Source organism: Spea bombifrons, chromosome 9 (genome assembly GCF_027358695.1).
Source record: "Spea bombifrons isolate aSpeBom1 chromosome 9, aSpeBom1.2.pri, whole genome shotgun sequence".
NCBI classification, from domain to species: Eukaryota; Metazoa; Chordata; class Amphibia; order Anura; family Pelobatidae; genus Spea; species Spea bombifrons.
This window is the reverse complement of record NC_071095.1, coordinates 32,369,782-32,387,201: the sequence shown is the minus strand read 5'-3', so window position 1 is coordinate 32,387,201 and position 17,420 is coordinate 32,369,782. Positions and strand designations below refer to the sequence as shown.

At 40.1% G+C, this 17,420-nt stretch overlaps 1 protein-coding gene across 1 annotated transcript in view; it reads left to right on the top strand.

Moving 5' to 3' along the window:
- Positions 1 to 4,064, top strand: part of FSIP1 (fibrous sheath interacting protein 1) — a 28,323-nt gene extending 24,259 nt beyond the window's left edge. The window contains exon 13 of the mRNA XM_053474957.1: positions 3,952 to 4,064. Coding sequence (XP_053330932.1) covers positions 3,952 to 4,056 — 105 coding nt within the window. The 3' untranslated portion in view covers positions 4,057 to 4,064. The remainder of the gene's footprint in view (positions 1 to 3,951) is intronic.
- Positions 4,065 to 17,420: the final 13,356 nt, after the last annotated feature.

Sequence of the window (17,420 nt, the reverse complement as noted above, 5' to 3'; positions counted from 1 at the left end):
TCATCTAAACTATTTTTTTTTAAATAAAAGCTATGATTGAGAAAAATATTTTGGTTTTATTTCCTTCTATTTTCCAACCTGCCCCCCAGTTATGCACATCTGCCCCAGAAATGCCTCATACCCCCTATATGCCACTGTGCCCCATGATATGCCTTTTAACCCTATATGCCACTGTGCCCCTATGTGCCACTCTGCCTCCAGAAATGCCTTATTCCCCTATATGCCACTCTGGCATTTAGAGGGTTAAAAGGCATATTATGGGGAAGAGTGGCATATAGGGAGGTTTAAGGCATTCAGGAGGCAGAGTGACGTATAGAGGGTTAAAAGGGCATTTCTAGAGGCAGAGTGGCATTAAGGGGGTTAAAATATTTTCCCTGTGAAGTTTGGCAGACTTCAGTGAAGAAATGGCTGGCTGAAAACTGTCAAAACTACCCTAGTTGAACACCTTGACTCGTCTACTGTTCATAAATATATATACTTTTATGGGGTAATTTACAGTGGGGGCTTCCAAAATTTCCCAAATGGGATATGGGCTCAGCAAACCAATTTCTGAAAATTCCAAATTTGAAAACACCAATTGAGAAGAGAGAAATTACAGTTGAAGACTCTATAGTGACCGGGTCTGTTCCCCAGGACTGGCGCATTGCAAATGTTGTGCCAATATTCAAAAAGGGGACCAAAAGTGACCCGGGGAATTATAGGCCTGTTAGTTTAACTTCTGTTGTATGTAAACTGTTTGAGGGTTTCCTAAGAGATGCTATTTTGGAGTATCTCAATGAAAATAAATGTATGACTCCATATCAGCATGGGTTTACAAGGGATCGGTCCTGTCAAACTAACCTGATCAGCTTTTATGAGGAGGTGAGCTCAAGACTGGATCGGGGAGAATCGCTGGATGTCGTATATCTTGATTTTTCCAAAGCATTTGATACGGTGCCACATAAAAGGCTGGTACATAAAATGAGAATGCTTGGGCTGGGGGAGAATGTGTGTATGTGGGTAAGTAACTGGCTCAGTGATAGGAAACAGAGGGTGGTTATTAATGGTACATACTCTGAGTGGGTGACTGTTACTAGTGGGGTACCACAGGGGTCAGTTTTGGGTCCTATTCTTTTTAATATATTTATTAATGACCTTGTAGAGGGATTGTATAGTAAAGTATCAATCTTTGCAGACGATACTAAGCTCTGTAGCGTGGTTAACACAATAGAGGACAGTGCACGATTACAAATGGATCTGCATAGGTTGGAGGCTTGGGCTGGGATGTGGCAGATGAGGTTCAACACGGATAAATGTAAGGTTATGCACATGGGGAAGAAAAATCCAGGCTGGGAATATGTATTAAATGGGAAAACACTGGGGACGACTGACATGGAAAAGGACTTAGGAGTCTTGGTTAACAGTAAATTTAACTGTAGCGACCAGTGTCGGGCAGCTGCTGCTAAGGCAAATAAAATCATGGGGTGCATCAAAAGGGGCATGGATGCCCATGACAAGGAAATAATTCTACCATTGTACAAGTCACTAGTCAGACCACACATGGAATACTGTGTACAGTACTGGGCACCAGTGTACAAGAAAGATATAGTGGAACTGGAGAGGGTTCAAAGACGGGCAACCAGAGTAATAAGGGGAATGGAAGGACTGCAGTACCCAGAAAGATTATCAGAATTAGGGTTATTTAGTTTGGAGAAAAGACGGCTTAGGGGGGACTTAATAACTATGTATAAATATATAAGGGGGCAGTACAGAGATCACTCCCAGGACCTATTTATACCCAGGACTGTATCTATAACAAGGGGACATCCTCTACGGCTGGAGGAAAGAAGGTTTCTACACCAGCACAGACGGGGGTTCTTTACAGTAAGAGCGGTGAGACTATGGAACTCTCTGCCAGAGGAAGTGGTAATGGTAAACTCAATAAAAGAGTTTAAAAGGAGCCTGGACGTGTTTCTTGAAAGCAATAATATCACAAGTTATGGATAGTAGATTAATAGGGACAGAACGTTGATCCAGGGATTTATTCTGATTGCCATGTTTGGAGTCGGGAGGGAATTTTCCCCCTGGTATGGGGAAATTGGCATCTGCTTCATAAGGGTTTTTTGCCTTCCTCTGGATCAACACAGTAGGGACACAATATGTATATAGGTTGAACTTGATGGACTTTGGTCTTTTTTCAACCTTATGAACTATGTTACTATGTTACTAAGAAAGACATGGCAAAAACACAAAAACGGCTCCGGTCCTTTAGCGACACGTTAGTATCAAAATCCCGGTCCTGAAGGGGTTAAAGGACACTAGTAGGTCATAAACAAGATAAATATAAAAACACAGTACAGAATAATGAATTGTGATCTGGAGTACCGGTATAAATCAAATAATGCTAAATAATATTGTAACATTTTCAAGTTTATTTAAAGAACTTACTGAAAACAAAATTCTTTAAAATACAGATAAACTTGTATCTCCCTTACAAAAAAATAAGGTGCCAAACATTTATAGATCAAAATATCTTTGGCATGTCATAAAGTAGGAATGCCTCATAAACAAACAGCATAATAGTTTGGGAGATGTGCCACTATTGTGGCATACTCATCATATAATATACAGTAGCATAAAAGCCTAAAATGTAGTTGGAAAAGGGAATTTGGAAGTCTGTTTATGATGTGTTTAAATTTTGAAAAGTTTATTTCTGGGCGATATGTGTGGGCTGACACCCTCCTAGACCCAAAACTGTTTCAGTTCCCATCTTTGCCCCTGCTTTTAGGCATCAACCGAGGTCAGTAAGTGCCATGGTAGGCACCTGGGATAAGGTAAAAAATAGAGGCAGAAGAAATGGGCCATTTGCTATGGGATAAGCAAGGGCCAGTACAGTTAACTAAATAACATGTGCAAACCATGCTTTGCAGGTATAGATCAAATGAGAATCACAGGGAGATACATAGATCAACTGAAAAACATGTGTCATCATTTCCATCCCATATCATTATCGCCCCATATTGCACCAAAATCACACTCCATCTCTATACTCACCCAGCATTATTTTCCCCCTGTCTTCATACCTTCCGCCAACATGCCTTAATTCACATTCTAGTATGTGTACATTAATCCCCTCACCTCCCCGTCCCCTGAGTCTGGTAGTCTGCCTGTAGGTCTCTGATACAGTTTTGTCCTGCGTGTTTGTCAGTCAGCGCTATGCCCCCTATAATTTCCTATCTGGTGCGGCAGATGTGCGGATGGAATATCTGTGCCTCCATCGGATATGCCACAATGGCAAAAGAAGTCTCCTACTGTTGCAGCTGTGGCCACACATGTTTGGATGGCCAGCCTCGGGACCGGTCCCAGGAAATTTCCTGGTATCCCGGCCTTGTCACTGTGTCTTCAGAATATATAGGCAGTAAGACACAAATGCTACTGCTCCATCTCACTAGCCTAACAGACTGCCAATCAGGACCACCACCAGTAAGCTTGGGCCACAGTACAGACTTAAAACCTGGGCCACCTTGGCCCTAGCATCAACCCTTGCCAACAGTTTTTGTTCTAATTTCTTAAGATATTTTGAAGACATTGTATTTCCTTACCTTTCCACTGTGTAGATTCTGGGTGAAGGTTATAATTGTTAGGACCTGTGCACTATAACAGTGGTATTAGTGGTTTTGTTTGGGAATAATTAATAGTAATACATGTAATAACGAAAACACTTCTGGAAAACGGTAAAATGTTTTTATATGAGATTTTTTGACTGCAGCTGTTTATAAATCTTCAGAAAAATGTGACCCATGGATGCTCGTATTTTGTAATGCAACTGTTACAGCAAACATCTAGACTATATGGAAACACATTTGTAAATAGAATAAACAAAACTACTCATGCAAACCATCTATGCAGGCAAAACCCTTGAGATCAATGTATATGAAAGTAAATATATGTCATCCTTTACGTCTTTTGCAGACTAAGAATGCAAATACGGAGCCTGCACCTGGGGAGAATGTTTTACAAGATACCAAGACACTGAGGGAACTAAAAATATCTAAGAGAGATAGACCATCAAATTGAGAATATAATATAATCATTGTATTTATGTTAATTTATGCAATGTGTTTTTAAGGCCAACAGAGTCTGTTATGTTTTTGTTAGTAAAGTGAGCTGTGGCCTGTTTTATCCATTTCTGTCTCTGTGTCTTTATTTGGTGGGTTATAGTGGTAGCTGGGTGTTAAAGCATGGTACACACTACCTACATACATGTAAATATACTTGTAGGGCTGGTAATCCTGCCGGCGCAACCCGTCCAGGCTACAGTTGAGCCAACCCACGCTACGGGTACTTCTCATATATAATTAGTATAAAATAATTTACACAGCAAGATCTCTCTAGGATAAAAAGTTTGTATGGCTTTGTTATGCATTTGAGTCCTATTAACTTACCTTGTTTTACAAAACAGCACATGGTCAGTGGCCATCTTTGTTTAACACACCTGTTATTATAACGTTTCGCACCCAATATTGCACAATTTCATCCCAAACCACAACAGGCTTGTAGACTTTCTTTCAACCATTTAGACCAAAATCCACCTATTTTGCGCGTAACTCACCTACTTTGTTTCTGCGCCTCCTGTAAAGATTTTTCTTGTCTAAATGTTTTTCAAGTTATTTCTGTAGTGCTGGTTGTCTTTGATTGACAGGAGACCAGGAACGTAATTCAAATGATGCTTTTTGAAGACTAAATAACTGTAGTTAGTTCCAGTGGCGTCGGCAGGGGGGGGCCAGAGGGGGCCATGGCCCCCCCAATTGAAATGCGATGCCGCTTTGACCCGGCCCACCGCCGGGAGACCGGGACATTTCCCGGTGTGCCGGCAGATTGAGCTGAAATTGCAGCCGATGCGGCTGACAGTTTCAAAGCGGTTTTAAAACCGAAGCGGTTTTACAGCCGCTTTGAAACTGTCAGCCGCATCGGCTGCAATTTCAGCTCAGACAGTTTCAAAGCGGCTGTAAAACCGCTTCGGTTTTAAAACCGCTTCGGTTTTAAAACCGCTTTGAAACTGTCAGCCGCATCGGCTGCAATTTCAGCTCAGACAGTTTCAAAGCGGTTGTAAAACCGAAGCGGTTTTAAAACCGAAGCGGTTTTACAGCCGCTTTGAAACTGTCTGAGCTGAAATTGCAGCCGATGCGGCTGACAGTTTCAAAGCGGTTTTAAAACCGCTTCGGTTTTAAAACCGCTTTGAAACTGTCAGCAGCCGGCCGTTTAATGGCTTGCCAATCGCTGAGGCTCTTCGTCCCGCCCATTTGAAGATGCACCGTGATGCTCAAGGGGGCGGGCACTTTCGGAACTGATGCTCTATGACAGGGAGCACGCGGTAGGAGAGCAAGAGCAGCGGTGTTAAGGCGGAAAAACGAAGACTTCAAAAAAGTAATTATTTCATTTTATAAAAATAGTTGAGGGTCTTCAAATGTCATTTGAAATTAAAAGGAGAACCCCCATTAAATATGTTTGGGTTAAAAATGCCATTATTTAATATTTGTGTTATTTGCTCTAAGTCAGAGCAAGGAGCAGTGCACTAGAGCAAGTACACCAGATCTCACTGGAGGTGGCACATTAACAAGGGGGGGGGCTGCCTTGGGAAAATAAAATACATAAAGATGGTGGCTGGCAGGCTGGGGACATAATTACACATCAGGGGGGGTTAATACACATTTGTATGGGGGCCATTATAATAACCATTACAAGGGGTTGGTGCATCAATACACAAGGGAGGGGGGCAGGCTTGGGGCATCAAATAAATCAATACACAAGGGAGGGGGGCTGGCTGGGGGCATCAAATAAATCAATACACAAGGGAGGGGGGCTGGGGGCATCAAATAAATCAATACACAAGGGTGTATAGCAAAAATGCACAAAGGAGGGTGGCTGGGGGGGCACAAATACACAAGGGGCAATACACACAAACAGAGCAATGTGGAAAGCATTTTTATACTAGTAGTAGTATATACTTAATAATATTAGTAGGTTATCCCATCCTGGTGTGGGGGTCCATGTGGCAGCAGAGCCTGCCCTGGGGTGTGTATTTGGGTGTCAGTGTGGCAGACCCTGTCCTGATATGTGTTTGGTCATCTGTTTCCTGGCACTTTACTTGCTGTAGAGGGTTAAATAGAACTTTGTAATTTGTATTTATCCAGATTTTGTGGTCACTTCAGAGGACAAAACTTTCTAGGCCTAGAAATCAGTGAGAGGAAAAGTAAAGGTTTTGTGTTATTTACTCTTATTTCAATCTGAATATATTATTAAAAGGAAATGTAGATGTTGGTTCAGAGTTTGTGAAACTCAGTTCTTGATTTCATTATACAGGACGCTATTCCCCTTTGGTTTCACAGGCCTTCTCAGACCAAGTGCTACTCAGCTTAGTTATATGCAGCTGCATGCATTGTGTTATCTGTAATGAGGTGTTCATTTGTTCATTTGGTGATGCAGTGCTAAGAGGGTTGTGATGCATTAATGCATTAATATTGTTAAGAATAATGCTATCACTGTTTTGTTGCGCTGAATAAAACTGGACTTTTTCATCTAAAATTTTTTGCAGTAGCAAATGTTTGATTCCATTATGTCTAATCTTAATTTATTTGGGCCTTTTAACTTTTTTGATTTCTGGGATTTTAATAATGTGATAAAAATGATTTATAGTTGTTTGGATGTCAAATAGTGTGTATAATTCTGTTGATCTGTATCTGCTATGTTTCCATACATTATTTATGTATACATGCAAATACAGGTTTTTTTTTTGTCTAATTCAGTTGCATGTGTTGTTTCCATGTGTTGTTTATTTGATCTATACCTGAACTACAGGGTGTAAGTAAAAGAGTGGTATGGTTTAGTGAATGAGGGGACAAAGGGACTCTGGGGATGATTACAGGAGAGAGGACCTCTCACTGTCACGGTGCAGGACTGACTCTCACTGTCTTCTCCCGATCTGCAGTCAGTGTGGCAAATATATTTTTTTCGGTGTGGTAGCGGAGGGAGTGATTGCATGCAAGGGAGCGCTGAGCAGGACCCAAGGAAATGCTTGGGTAGGGTCCAATTTTTTCACTATAAAATATATTGGCAACAGGGTCTAATGTTTATATATATGTATATATATGTATTGGCAGCAGGGGCTAATATTTATTTATATATTGGCAGCAGGGTCTAATATTTATATATTGACAGCAGGGTTTAATATTTATATATATTGGCAGCAGGGGCTAATATTAATATATATCGGAAGCCGGGACTAATAATATATACCGGCAGCAGGGTCTAATATTAATATATATCAGCAGCAGGAGCTAATATTAATATATATCGGAAGCAGGGGGTAATAAGTGCATATTATGTAGTTAAAAATGCACGTCTAACGTGTATATAGTGTATATGTACCATTTTATAATTGGCCCCCCTACTTTGGTCCCTGGCCCCCCATGTGCCCCCCCTAAATATGAAAGCTGGAGACGCCACTGGTTAGTTCCCCCACTAATTGCCATTCAAACAGACCACTTGGAAAATAAAAAAAGACATTTTATAATAATAGACTTCCAATGATAAATCCAACACTTTGCATCAGGTGTACAATACATCAAATCATTTTAAATTATCCTTTTATTAATTTGAAAGTGGCAAGAAGTTTGGTAACATGGATACCATACAATGCTTAGTTTGGCCTACATGAAAACGGTATACAGTACATTACACAGTATTGCACGCAAAATGACATCAGATAAAACAAATCCAAAATTATGTCACCAAATTCATGAAAACATCTGTTACGCAGCAAGCACAAATGTTTCACCTTAAAGATTAATGATTACCGTATTTGCTCGATTATAAGACGAGGTTTTTTCCAGAGCAAATGCTCTGAAAAATACCCCTCGTCTTATAATCGGGGTCGTCTTCTCAGACCCCCCAAAAAATGTCTGCTGGGGCCATGCTGCTTACCGGTCGCGAGCAGCGTCTCTTCTGTTAGAAGCAGGAGGACAGGAAGCTTGCAGCGTCCTCACAGAGCTCTATCTCCCCCTCCCTCCTCTGGGGGCGGGGCCAGAGAAGTTGCTCTACAGCCGGTCCCCTGCAGAAGTCTTCGAGTGAGAGATCTGCAGTTCAGGTAAGGGGGTGGGGGAGGGTTTTTGGGTAAGTATGTGTGATTAATGTGTGTTTAATGTGTGAAGTATGTGTGATTAATGGAATGAATGAGTATTTAAATGTGTTTGTGTGTGATAGCATGGATGTGTAAGGGGGGTGGGGGTTGTAGCATGGCATAGGGAGGCTGTAATCCCACTACTATCATCCCCAGGTTCCAGCATGTACTGGCTGCCTTGGCTTGATAGGAGTGTGATTGCTGTTAGCAGTTTGATATATATATCAAACTGCTAACAGCAATCACACTCCTATCAAGCCAAGGCAGCCAGTACATGCTGGGTTAAAAGGCATATCATGGGGCTGAGTGGCATATAGGGGGTTAAAATGCATTTCTGGACCTCCAGAAATGCATTTTAACCCCCTATATGCCACTCAGCCCCATGATATGCCTATATACCTCCAGAAATGCATTTTAACCCCCTATATGCCACTCAGCCCCATGATATGCCTTTTAACCCCCTATATGCCAGAGTGGCATATAGGGGTATAAGGCATATCATGGGGCAGAGTGGCAAATAGGGGGGTATAAAGCATTTCTGGGGGCAGAGTGGCATAACTGGGGGGGGGCAGGTTGGCAAATAAAAGGAAATTTAAAAAATATATTTTTCTCAATCATAGCTTTTATTAAACATGAAAAAATAATTTACATGAATTAATATTTACTGGTAAAACTTTTTTCCTATAGGGTCGTCTTATATTCAGGCTTTTTGTTTTTTTCCTAAATTAATATTTTGATTTTGGGGGGTCGTCTTATAATCGGGGTCGTCTTATAATCGAGCAAATACGGTAATTCCTTAATCATTATGCTTTGGAAGAGACAGTCCTCTAGAGCTTTAATATCCATATGCAATAACCCTAGAAATATGTATTAATGTTACTAATTTTTATACAAGATATTACCCAATTCATACATTAAAAGGGAAAATGAGTTACTGAAAACAGAATAAAAACAGAATAAAAATGAGCAATCCTCTTAATGCCCCCCTCTGTATTGTTTGACCATTTCCCCCTCCCTTCCCTTTTTTTCTGTGCCCTGTTTATAAAAATGTAATAAATATCGATTTACCCCCCCCAAAAAAGAGCAATCCTATATTATGGTTCTTGGAAATTTGCATAAATATGTGCTCAATTTTTTGTTTATCCCTTTAGAGTGAATGTCACTATAAAATATATGTGGGACATATCCTCTAACTAGGCTTAAATGTGATATTTTTAAGTTCTGCCTGATTAATGGAGGTCCCTGGAAGTGGAAGCGAGTAGCAACAGAAGAAGACCCTCCTTGTTTATGGCAAGCTGTGTTGACAGCGGATGTCACCGTAGTAGACTTGTGCTGTCTTGTCAGATTTCATTGACCTCCGGTTGAAGTTTCAAGCATTTAGGTCTGGAGATTGCAGCTAGCCAGCGCCCAAGTCTTCGTTGAAAAAAAAAACCCTTCGTATTCCACGAATATTCGCCTGTTCCCAGACATGGTCCCTAATGCCGATCTCTGTGTTGCTGAATGCCTTGCCATCGAGGCATTACAGCAACACCGTTTAAGCAAAGAAAGTGACCGTAGAAGCTTGTTTTAATGAAATGACGTGTCAGGCACGTCATTGGTCGTTAAGTGACCGTTTTTGCGTGACATTAATAAAAAGTGGGTTTTTTTGTTTTTAAAGGTGGGGGGGGTCATTTTCGGTTTCCGCCAAGTGAATGCTGAATTTTCATTTCGGTGCATCCCTACTATACTAAGCCAGACACTGAAGTGGTAGGCCTACACCACATCAATGTTTGGCTTAGTATATAGTGATAGGGGCTATGCTGCATTATTATCAATGCCTGGCCCAATGTATAGTGATAGAGATTATGCTGTACCACCGTCAATGTGTACCTCAGTATATAGTGGTAGGTGTTATGCTGCACCCCCGTCAATGTTTGCCTCAGTATATAATGATAACAGTTATGCTGTACCCATGTCAATGTTTTCCTAACGACAGAAGCTATGCCGTTTTAAAGTGTGTGTGTGTGTGTGTGGAGGGGGGGGGTGCCACATACAGAATCCGCCCCAGGTGCCAAATACTCTAGGTACACCCCTTGCTACATTTATACGTGTCTATCTTAAGGGAAATCATACATCACATAACATAAAGGTCCAAAAAAACAAACAAAGTATAAATCATATTTTTTCCTGTTATTTACCAGCAAATACACAGACCTCAGGCAGCAGATAGGAGGGGTAGGGTATTCCAGTATGAAGTCAATTGATCCATGGGTTGCTCCTGGAACCAGGGGGCCCTGAGTAAGTCTGGATTTATTTATTTATTTATATTTATTTTAAACCCTTTGAGGTGCAACTCATATTTCACTTTGCCTCCTCTTTAGAGGCTTAAACAAGATCCCGATGTGGTAATTTAATATTTACACATAAAACACCAATTATAATCTAGTGTATGTACTTTGTCTAAATAATCATCTATGGTGATCCATGGTGACTAGACAGATTATTAGAATATGTTCCTAGTTGCATCGAGTTCTACTTGGTAAAGATATGTCTCTTCATGGAATTCGGAATAATAAAAGGAAGGCCAGCCCTCCTTATGTGTTTAATGTATTTGCAATATGTTATCATGGATTGGCAGTAAATCTCATGTCATTTAAGAATCAGATGTAACAAGGGTCAGTAAAACATGAATAGAAACCTCCACGGTATATCTATAAATTTTAGAATCTTGGGAATGGAACAAAGGCAATAATGATTTGCATGTGGTCATTTTTATCCTTGAGGAAACCATCAGTCACTATATGTGGCATTGCTGATATATTGGGAGCATTTGTGTGTGTAGATTAATGAACATATAGAAAGAGACGAGACAGATCAAAAGAAAAAAAATATATGAAAAGAAAACATTTATGTGATACACATTGCAAAGCATTATTTCACATGCACACTCTATTAATCATTTTAAAGAGTAAAAAAGAATAGTAGAACATCCAGATATACATAATGGAGAACCATTTGCTTATAATGATTTAGAGGATATTGGGGAAAATGTAAGGGAAGGATGTAGAATGGAAATATCTTGTACACCAACAGATACCATGGCGCTGTACAATGTGGTTATACACAAAATAAAGCATTTAAAAAAAAGATAATAAGTAGGGAGGGATGTATTATTTGAAATAATTTTGCTGTACATTTTTGTGCCATAGATCAACAACACAATCTAAGATTCAGGTCAAGTTTGTAGCTTTCTAGGGATCAAAACCATTATCCCATGAACCAAGGTGTCAATGTTATAAACACCGCTCAGAAAGCTGCAACAACTTTCCTGTCACTGATACAACCTGACACTAACTTTCACCTTTTCTCTGTGCCTTATGTTTGTCCTCACCCCATTCGATTGTAAGCTTGCAAGCAGGGCTTTCTCCACCTAATGTGTCGGTTTCTCTTAGTCTGTCAATTCCTGTCTTGTCATACACCTTGAATAAATGTATTCTATTAAGCGCTGCGTAAATTGTTGGCACTATATAAATAAAAGATACTAATGATAATAAAAAGTGTTCATTCTGGTGTATGATTTTATTGTAAGTGAAATAAGGTATCATTTCCTAAATCAGTCTACAACAAAGATCATGTTTCTGCAAGTCTAAACACAGACAAGGCTAATTGTTAATAGAGGATTAAGCTTGTCACTCACGAAATGTCTGTGTTTCTAAAGGATAATCACCCTTTGTAATCCAGGCATGACCTTGACCATATTCTGTCTTCTATACTTCTAGATTTTCCATTTGATAAGCAATATATTGATCTTTTTGAATTTATTTTAAGTGTTTATTACAGTGAACTCAATAGGTAGCTAATAATATGTAAGATGAGAGGATGATGTTGAGCCTCCTTAGTTTTGGCTTCTACACTTTTCAAGACAATGTGGGCTAGCTAAGCTGTATTTTTTCTATATATTTATTTTGCTAAGCTGTGAGGCAATACGCCAGAGAATCCTGCCAGAAGGTTAAATCTCTATATTAAATATTTAAAGAAGCAAACCTACAAATGATATGCCTGTATATACATGGTGAAGCTGTCAATGATTGTGTTCTGCACTGTGTTGCAGCATGCCTTGTATATGAAATGTATGTCTAGTCTATGAATAAACATAATCGATCCTTTGACATAGGTTGGATTTCCTTAGACTGCGCTTAACTTAATATGTTATATCAGAGGTAGGATCCCAAAACCTTTGTTTTTGGATCTTCAAAATAACTAGAATCTTTTCAGAACAATTATTATGAAACCATGTTATTTTTTCTGTTTAGAAATGTTCAGCTTTACCTACAAATGTGAGAAAAGCGGCTTCTTGTCTAGTAAACTAATAGTGTAACAAAGGCAAATGCTAATTGGGCTGAGATACCATTGATCAAAAGAAACTGCTTACATCTGTGACATCACTTACAAAGAAAAATAAATCACAATCCGGGACTTCAGAGGTCAGCAGCTGCAACTTTAAGAGCAAGAATTACAATACATTCCATTGTCACAAATGTAAAGACCAAGTTGCTGCCATAAAATCTTTTGTTGGACAGTTACCAAAAACAAATCATAAGGTTACAGAGTTCTATTTGACACAAGAGGTTACACAGTGTAACAGCTTTTAGCAGTCAGAAATTATTTATGGTGTAAGTGCTGAACAAAGAATGACACTACCACAATTGCGGGTGTTTACACATCCCCACTGTCCTTCTTTGGTCTCTGTGTTTTTTTTCTGTTAATAAACAAGTCCTCTTGTTAACCTCAATCACATCTTGGCTGGTATTAGTGGGATACAAAGAAATTCTAAGCTCAAGACAGAGGACTCAATGATATAACATGCTGGCTGTGGAGGGGGGACTGGAAATGTCAGCTATCCATTTAGTGAATAGACCCCCAATTTCTTACTAGCCCTTGAAGCAGCTGTTGCAGTGTTGTTATGTTTTTTGTCTACAACTATCCTCAAGTCCTTCTCATTTAATGAGTTCCCCAACACAACCAAATATGACCCCAGGGGTGTTTTTTCTATTTTTACACTTAAGGATCCAATGATTTTTCTTTCTCTCTTAATCCCTTAGGACCAGGCCGTTTTTATTTCTTGAATCCTTTGTGACCAAGGCTGTTTTAACACTTTTGCGGTGTTTAGAAGTAATTTTATCCTCTCCTATTTAGGAATCCCATGCAAGTTATATATTGTTTTTTTTCAGGACACGAAGGGCTTTCTTCAAATACTATTTTTTTGATCATATCATCTTATTTTCCTATATGTGTTCAGCAACATCTCCTGGGTACAGTGATACCCGCCATGTATGGGTTTGTAGGGTTGTTTGGGAGGTAAAATGCCACATTTGGGAAGTGCGCAGTTTAAAACTTGGAACATTGACATCTACTATACCCATGTCCTAATAGGGCCATCTTTGAAGCCGACTATTGCAATTTACCCGATCAACCTATATATTTTTGACAACTAGACACCCCGAGTTAGCGTATTTGCCAATTATAAGACAAGTTATAAGAACATGGGGACAGGGAAGTGGTCGTGTGAGACCAGGGGAGGGCTGGCAGCCTAAGGCCTGGGGGGCAAGTCTAGTCAACTGGCCCATTGCACCATCAAAGCGGCTGCGAGCGACATTGAAAGCGGCCGTCGTGCGGCAGTCACTCCACCAGCGCCTAATGAAATTAAAGTGGCCGGCGTGCAAACACCGCATGCCTCAGCTCTTCATCACACCCCTTTTAAGACGTGGGAAGAGGAGCTGAGGCATGGCCATTGGGTCTGACAGCCGCATGATGCAGGGGCGTACCTAGAGTATTTGGCACCTGTGGCAGACCCTGTATGTGGCACCCCCACACACACACACTTTAAAACTGCATAGTTTCTATGGTTAGGCAAACATTGACAGGGGTACAGCATATTTGTTATCATTATTTACTTAGGGATTATGCGGTACCACCGTCAATGTGTGCCTCTACATTGAGCCAGACACTGACAACCCCTATCACTATATACTAAGCCAAACATTGATGTGGTGTAGGCTTACCACTTTAGTGACTGGCATAGTATATAGTAGGGATGCACCGAAATGAAAATTCTGGACTGAAACTAAAAATTCAGCATTCACTTGGCCAAAACAGAAAAAAAAAACAAACAAAAAAAAACTTTAAAATACTTTATTAAAAGTAACACCAAAATTAGACAAAAAAAATCAACAATAATATTAACACATTATAATACTGTCATTGAATTATTCTGTCCAATAAAAGTGTTAACACACCGAAGTTGGACCAAAAAATAATTTATAACAGCAATCACACTCCTATCATGCCTAGGCAGCCACTACATGCTGGAATCTGGGCATGAAAGGAATGTGATTACGGACTCCCTATGCCAAGCTATCCCCCAACACTTACACATCCATGCTATCTGAAACCCTCATTTACAAACATTCAGCATAACACCCATCACTCTCACACACTTACATTCAGCATAACACCCATCACTCTCACACACTTACATTCAGCATAACACCCATCACTCTCACACACTTACATTCAGCATAACACCCATCACTCTCACACTTACATTCAGCATAACACCCATCACTCTCACACACTTACATTTAGCATAACACCTATCACTCTCACACACTTACATTCAGCATAACACCCATCACTCTCACACACTTACATGTTGCATAACACCCATCACTCTCACACACTTACATTCAGCATAACACCCATCACTCTCACACACTTACATTTAGCATAACACCCATCACTCTCACACACTTACATTCAGCATAACACCCATCACTCTCACACACTTACACTTAGCATAACACCCATCACTCTCACACACTTACATTCAGCATACCACCCATCACTCTCACACACGTACATTTAGCAACACCCATCACTCTCACACACTTACATTTAGCATAACACCCATCACTCTCACACACTTACATTCAGCATAACAACCATCACTCTCACACACTTACATTCAGCATAACAACCATCACTCTCACACACTAATCCACTCTCTCCTACCTTTTCTTCTTTCACTCTCACGTTTCCTCTTCCTCCTCTTCTTCTTCTTCTACTTCTTCTTCTTCCTGTCCTTCCGGTGCACTGAGCGCGGAAAATGTTGGGCGTGGCTTCAGTGTTGTTGCCGCGCGCACCGAAACGGGAGGGGGCGGTCCGCCCCGGCTGCCGCTCATCTGAGGAGTGCCACCATGCCGGCACGCCTCCAGAAACTGGAGGCGTGCCGGCATGGTGGCACCCCTCAGATGAGCGGCAGCCGGGGCGGACCGCCCCCCTCCCTCCCCCGCCGGGTACGCATGACGGCCGTATTCAATCCTGCTCGCGGCCGCTTAGTTTTTTAACTTTGCGGCCGCAGCCGCATTGAATGTCTGTCTGCCGGTCGTCCGTCCGGCCCACCGGCCCGGATTTGGGGCGGCCTGGGGGGCAATTGCCCCCCTGCCCCCCGGCCCAGCCCGCCCCTGTGTGAGACAGAATGAGAGCGTGCAAGAAAGAGCAAGAATGTGTGTGCAAGAGAGCTTGAGAGAGTAAAAAAAGCTAAAAAATGCAAACTAAATGAAAAATCCCTCCTCATTTTCAGACATTTATACAAATTAACAAAATTGGCAAATGTAGTATTTATATGATGTATTGAAATAGGCAGAGAATGATTTTGTGTAAGATACAACTTGGTAGTGTTTACAATTGTAGCATGATACTCAAAAAGTATTGAATCATTTTTAAAAGCTACACAGTTTTTAACATACTAGTTAATAATTTAGTGTCTACATATTCCATTGCAAAGTGAAACACAGCAATATTGAGAATGTGGTTCCTCCTTTAAAAAGGTACTCTGCAATTTTTTATTCTTTTTTTTTTTTTTTTTTTTTTGTTAAGGCAGTTTATGAACAACAGTGTACCAGGGGTCACACAGAGTCACCAGACCATGAAATCCAGCCAGCAACGAGCTGGAACCTAAGAGAGGCAAATGATTTATTTGTGATGTGAGACTATTGTTTTGTGTATGTGCAACATAATTGCTGTCAGTGCAAGGCTGTTAAAATTCCCTGCTAATAATAACTGGAATGTTATATTGTAGCATCAAAGAGCATAAAAGAAATTTCATAGTCAGCACTTTAACAATAACACAGTGCATGTAAATTTTTTTGTGTGGTATGTTGGCACAGGATGCTAAATCTTGCCATGGTTTGGCAATTACCATGTAAATTAGACCCCCGCTTGCATATCCCATTGCAATCATTTCCCTCCTCCTTTCCTTGCTGACCCATAGAGAATCTCTCTCCCCCCTCAGGTTGTTCTGTAGCTGGGCATTCAGGCGTGTAAAATGCACTTTAAGTTTAGAAGGTCATATGAGCTTTTTTTTTATTTATTCAAATGCTTTTCAGTAACTTTGTTTAAAGAAAAGGGATAGTGAATAAAGTCTCCAATCTCTAAAGAGCACTTTAAATTCCAAGAAATTAGCCTGATCTACGCAATATTAATTCATTTGCTAATTATATTGAATCATTTATTGTTTGCTGCAAGCATCTAGGTTTACTTTCTCAGAAAGAAGGAGGTTGCTGAAATTACAAGAACTGTTTTCTATACTACCAAAGTGCTTTTTCTGATCCTCAGATCATTATACAGGTTTTTTCTAGTAGATTCTACTATCTGTCCTGAGTTTATAAATACCCAATGTTTTTATGTTTTTTTTTTTTGCTTTTTCTGCATGTTATGAGGCAATAATTCCAAGTAGCGTTTTGCCATTTCAAAACCATTTTTTCCAAATCTGGTAATTTGGCCCCTATGTGCTATTTGGAACATCTTTGAAGGCAGCCAATGCAATTTACCCCATCAAGCCATATATTTTTGAAGACTAGACACCCCAGGGTATTTCAAATGCTAGTATTTTAACTATTTCCATCCACACATTTTACCACCAGCCTTTGCCAACATTTTATGTCCATCATGCTTTTCAGGTGATGCAACTAATGTAAATAAGTGTATACAAAGTATAGGAATGTACCCTTGCACACAAGGTGTGTAAATGTTGCCAGTATGTGAATAAGCAAAAATATTATTCCTCTTCGGTGAATGGCAAAATGTTTAATATCAAACAGTACATTAATTGTACGACTAGATATGTCATCGATTTAATACAGTGTCAGAAATGTGGCATACAATATATAGGTCACAGTACGCCAGAATTTAAGAAATGCATAATTAATAAAATAGACACATC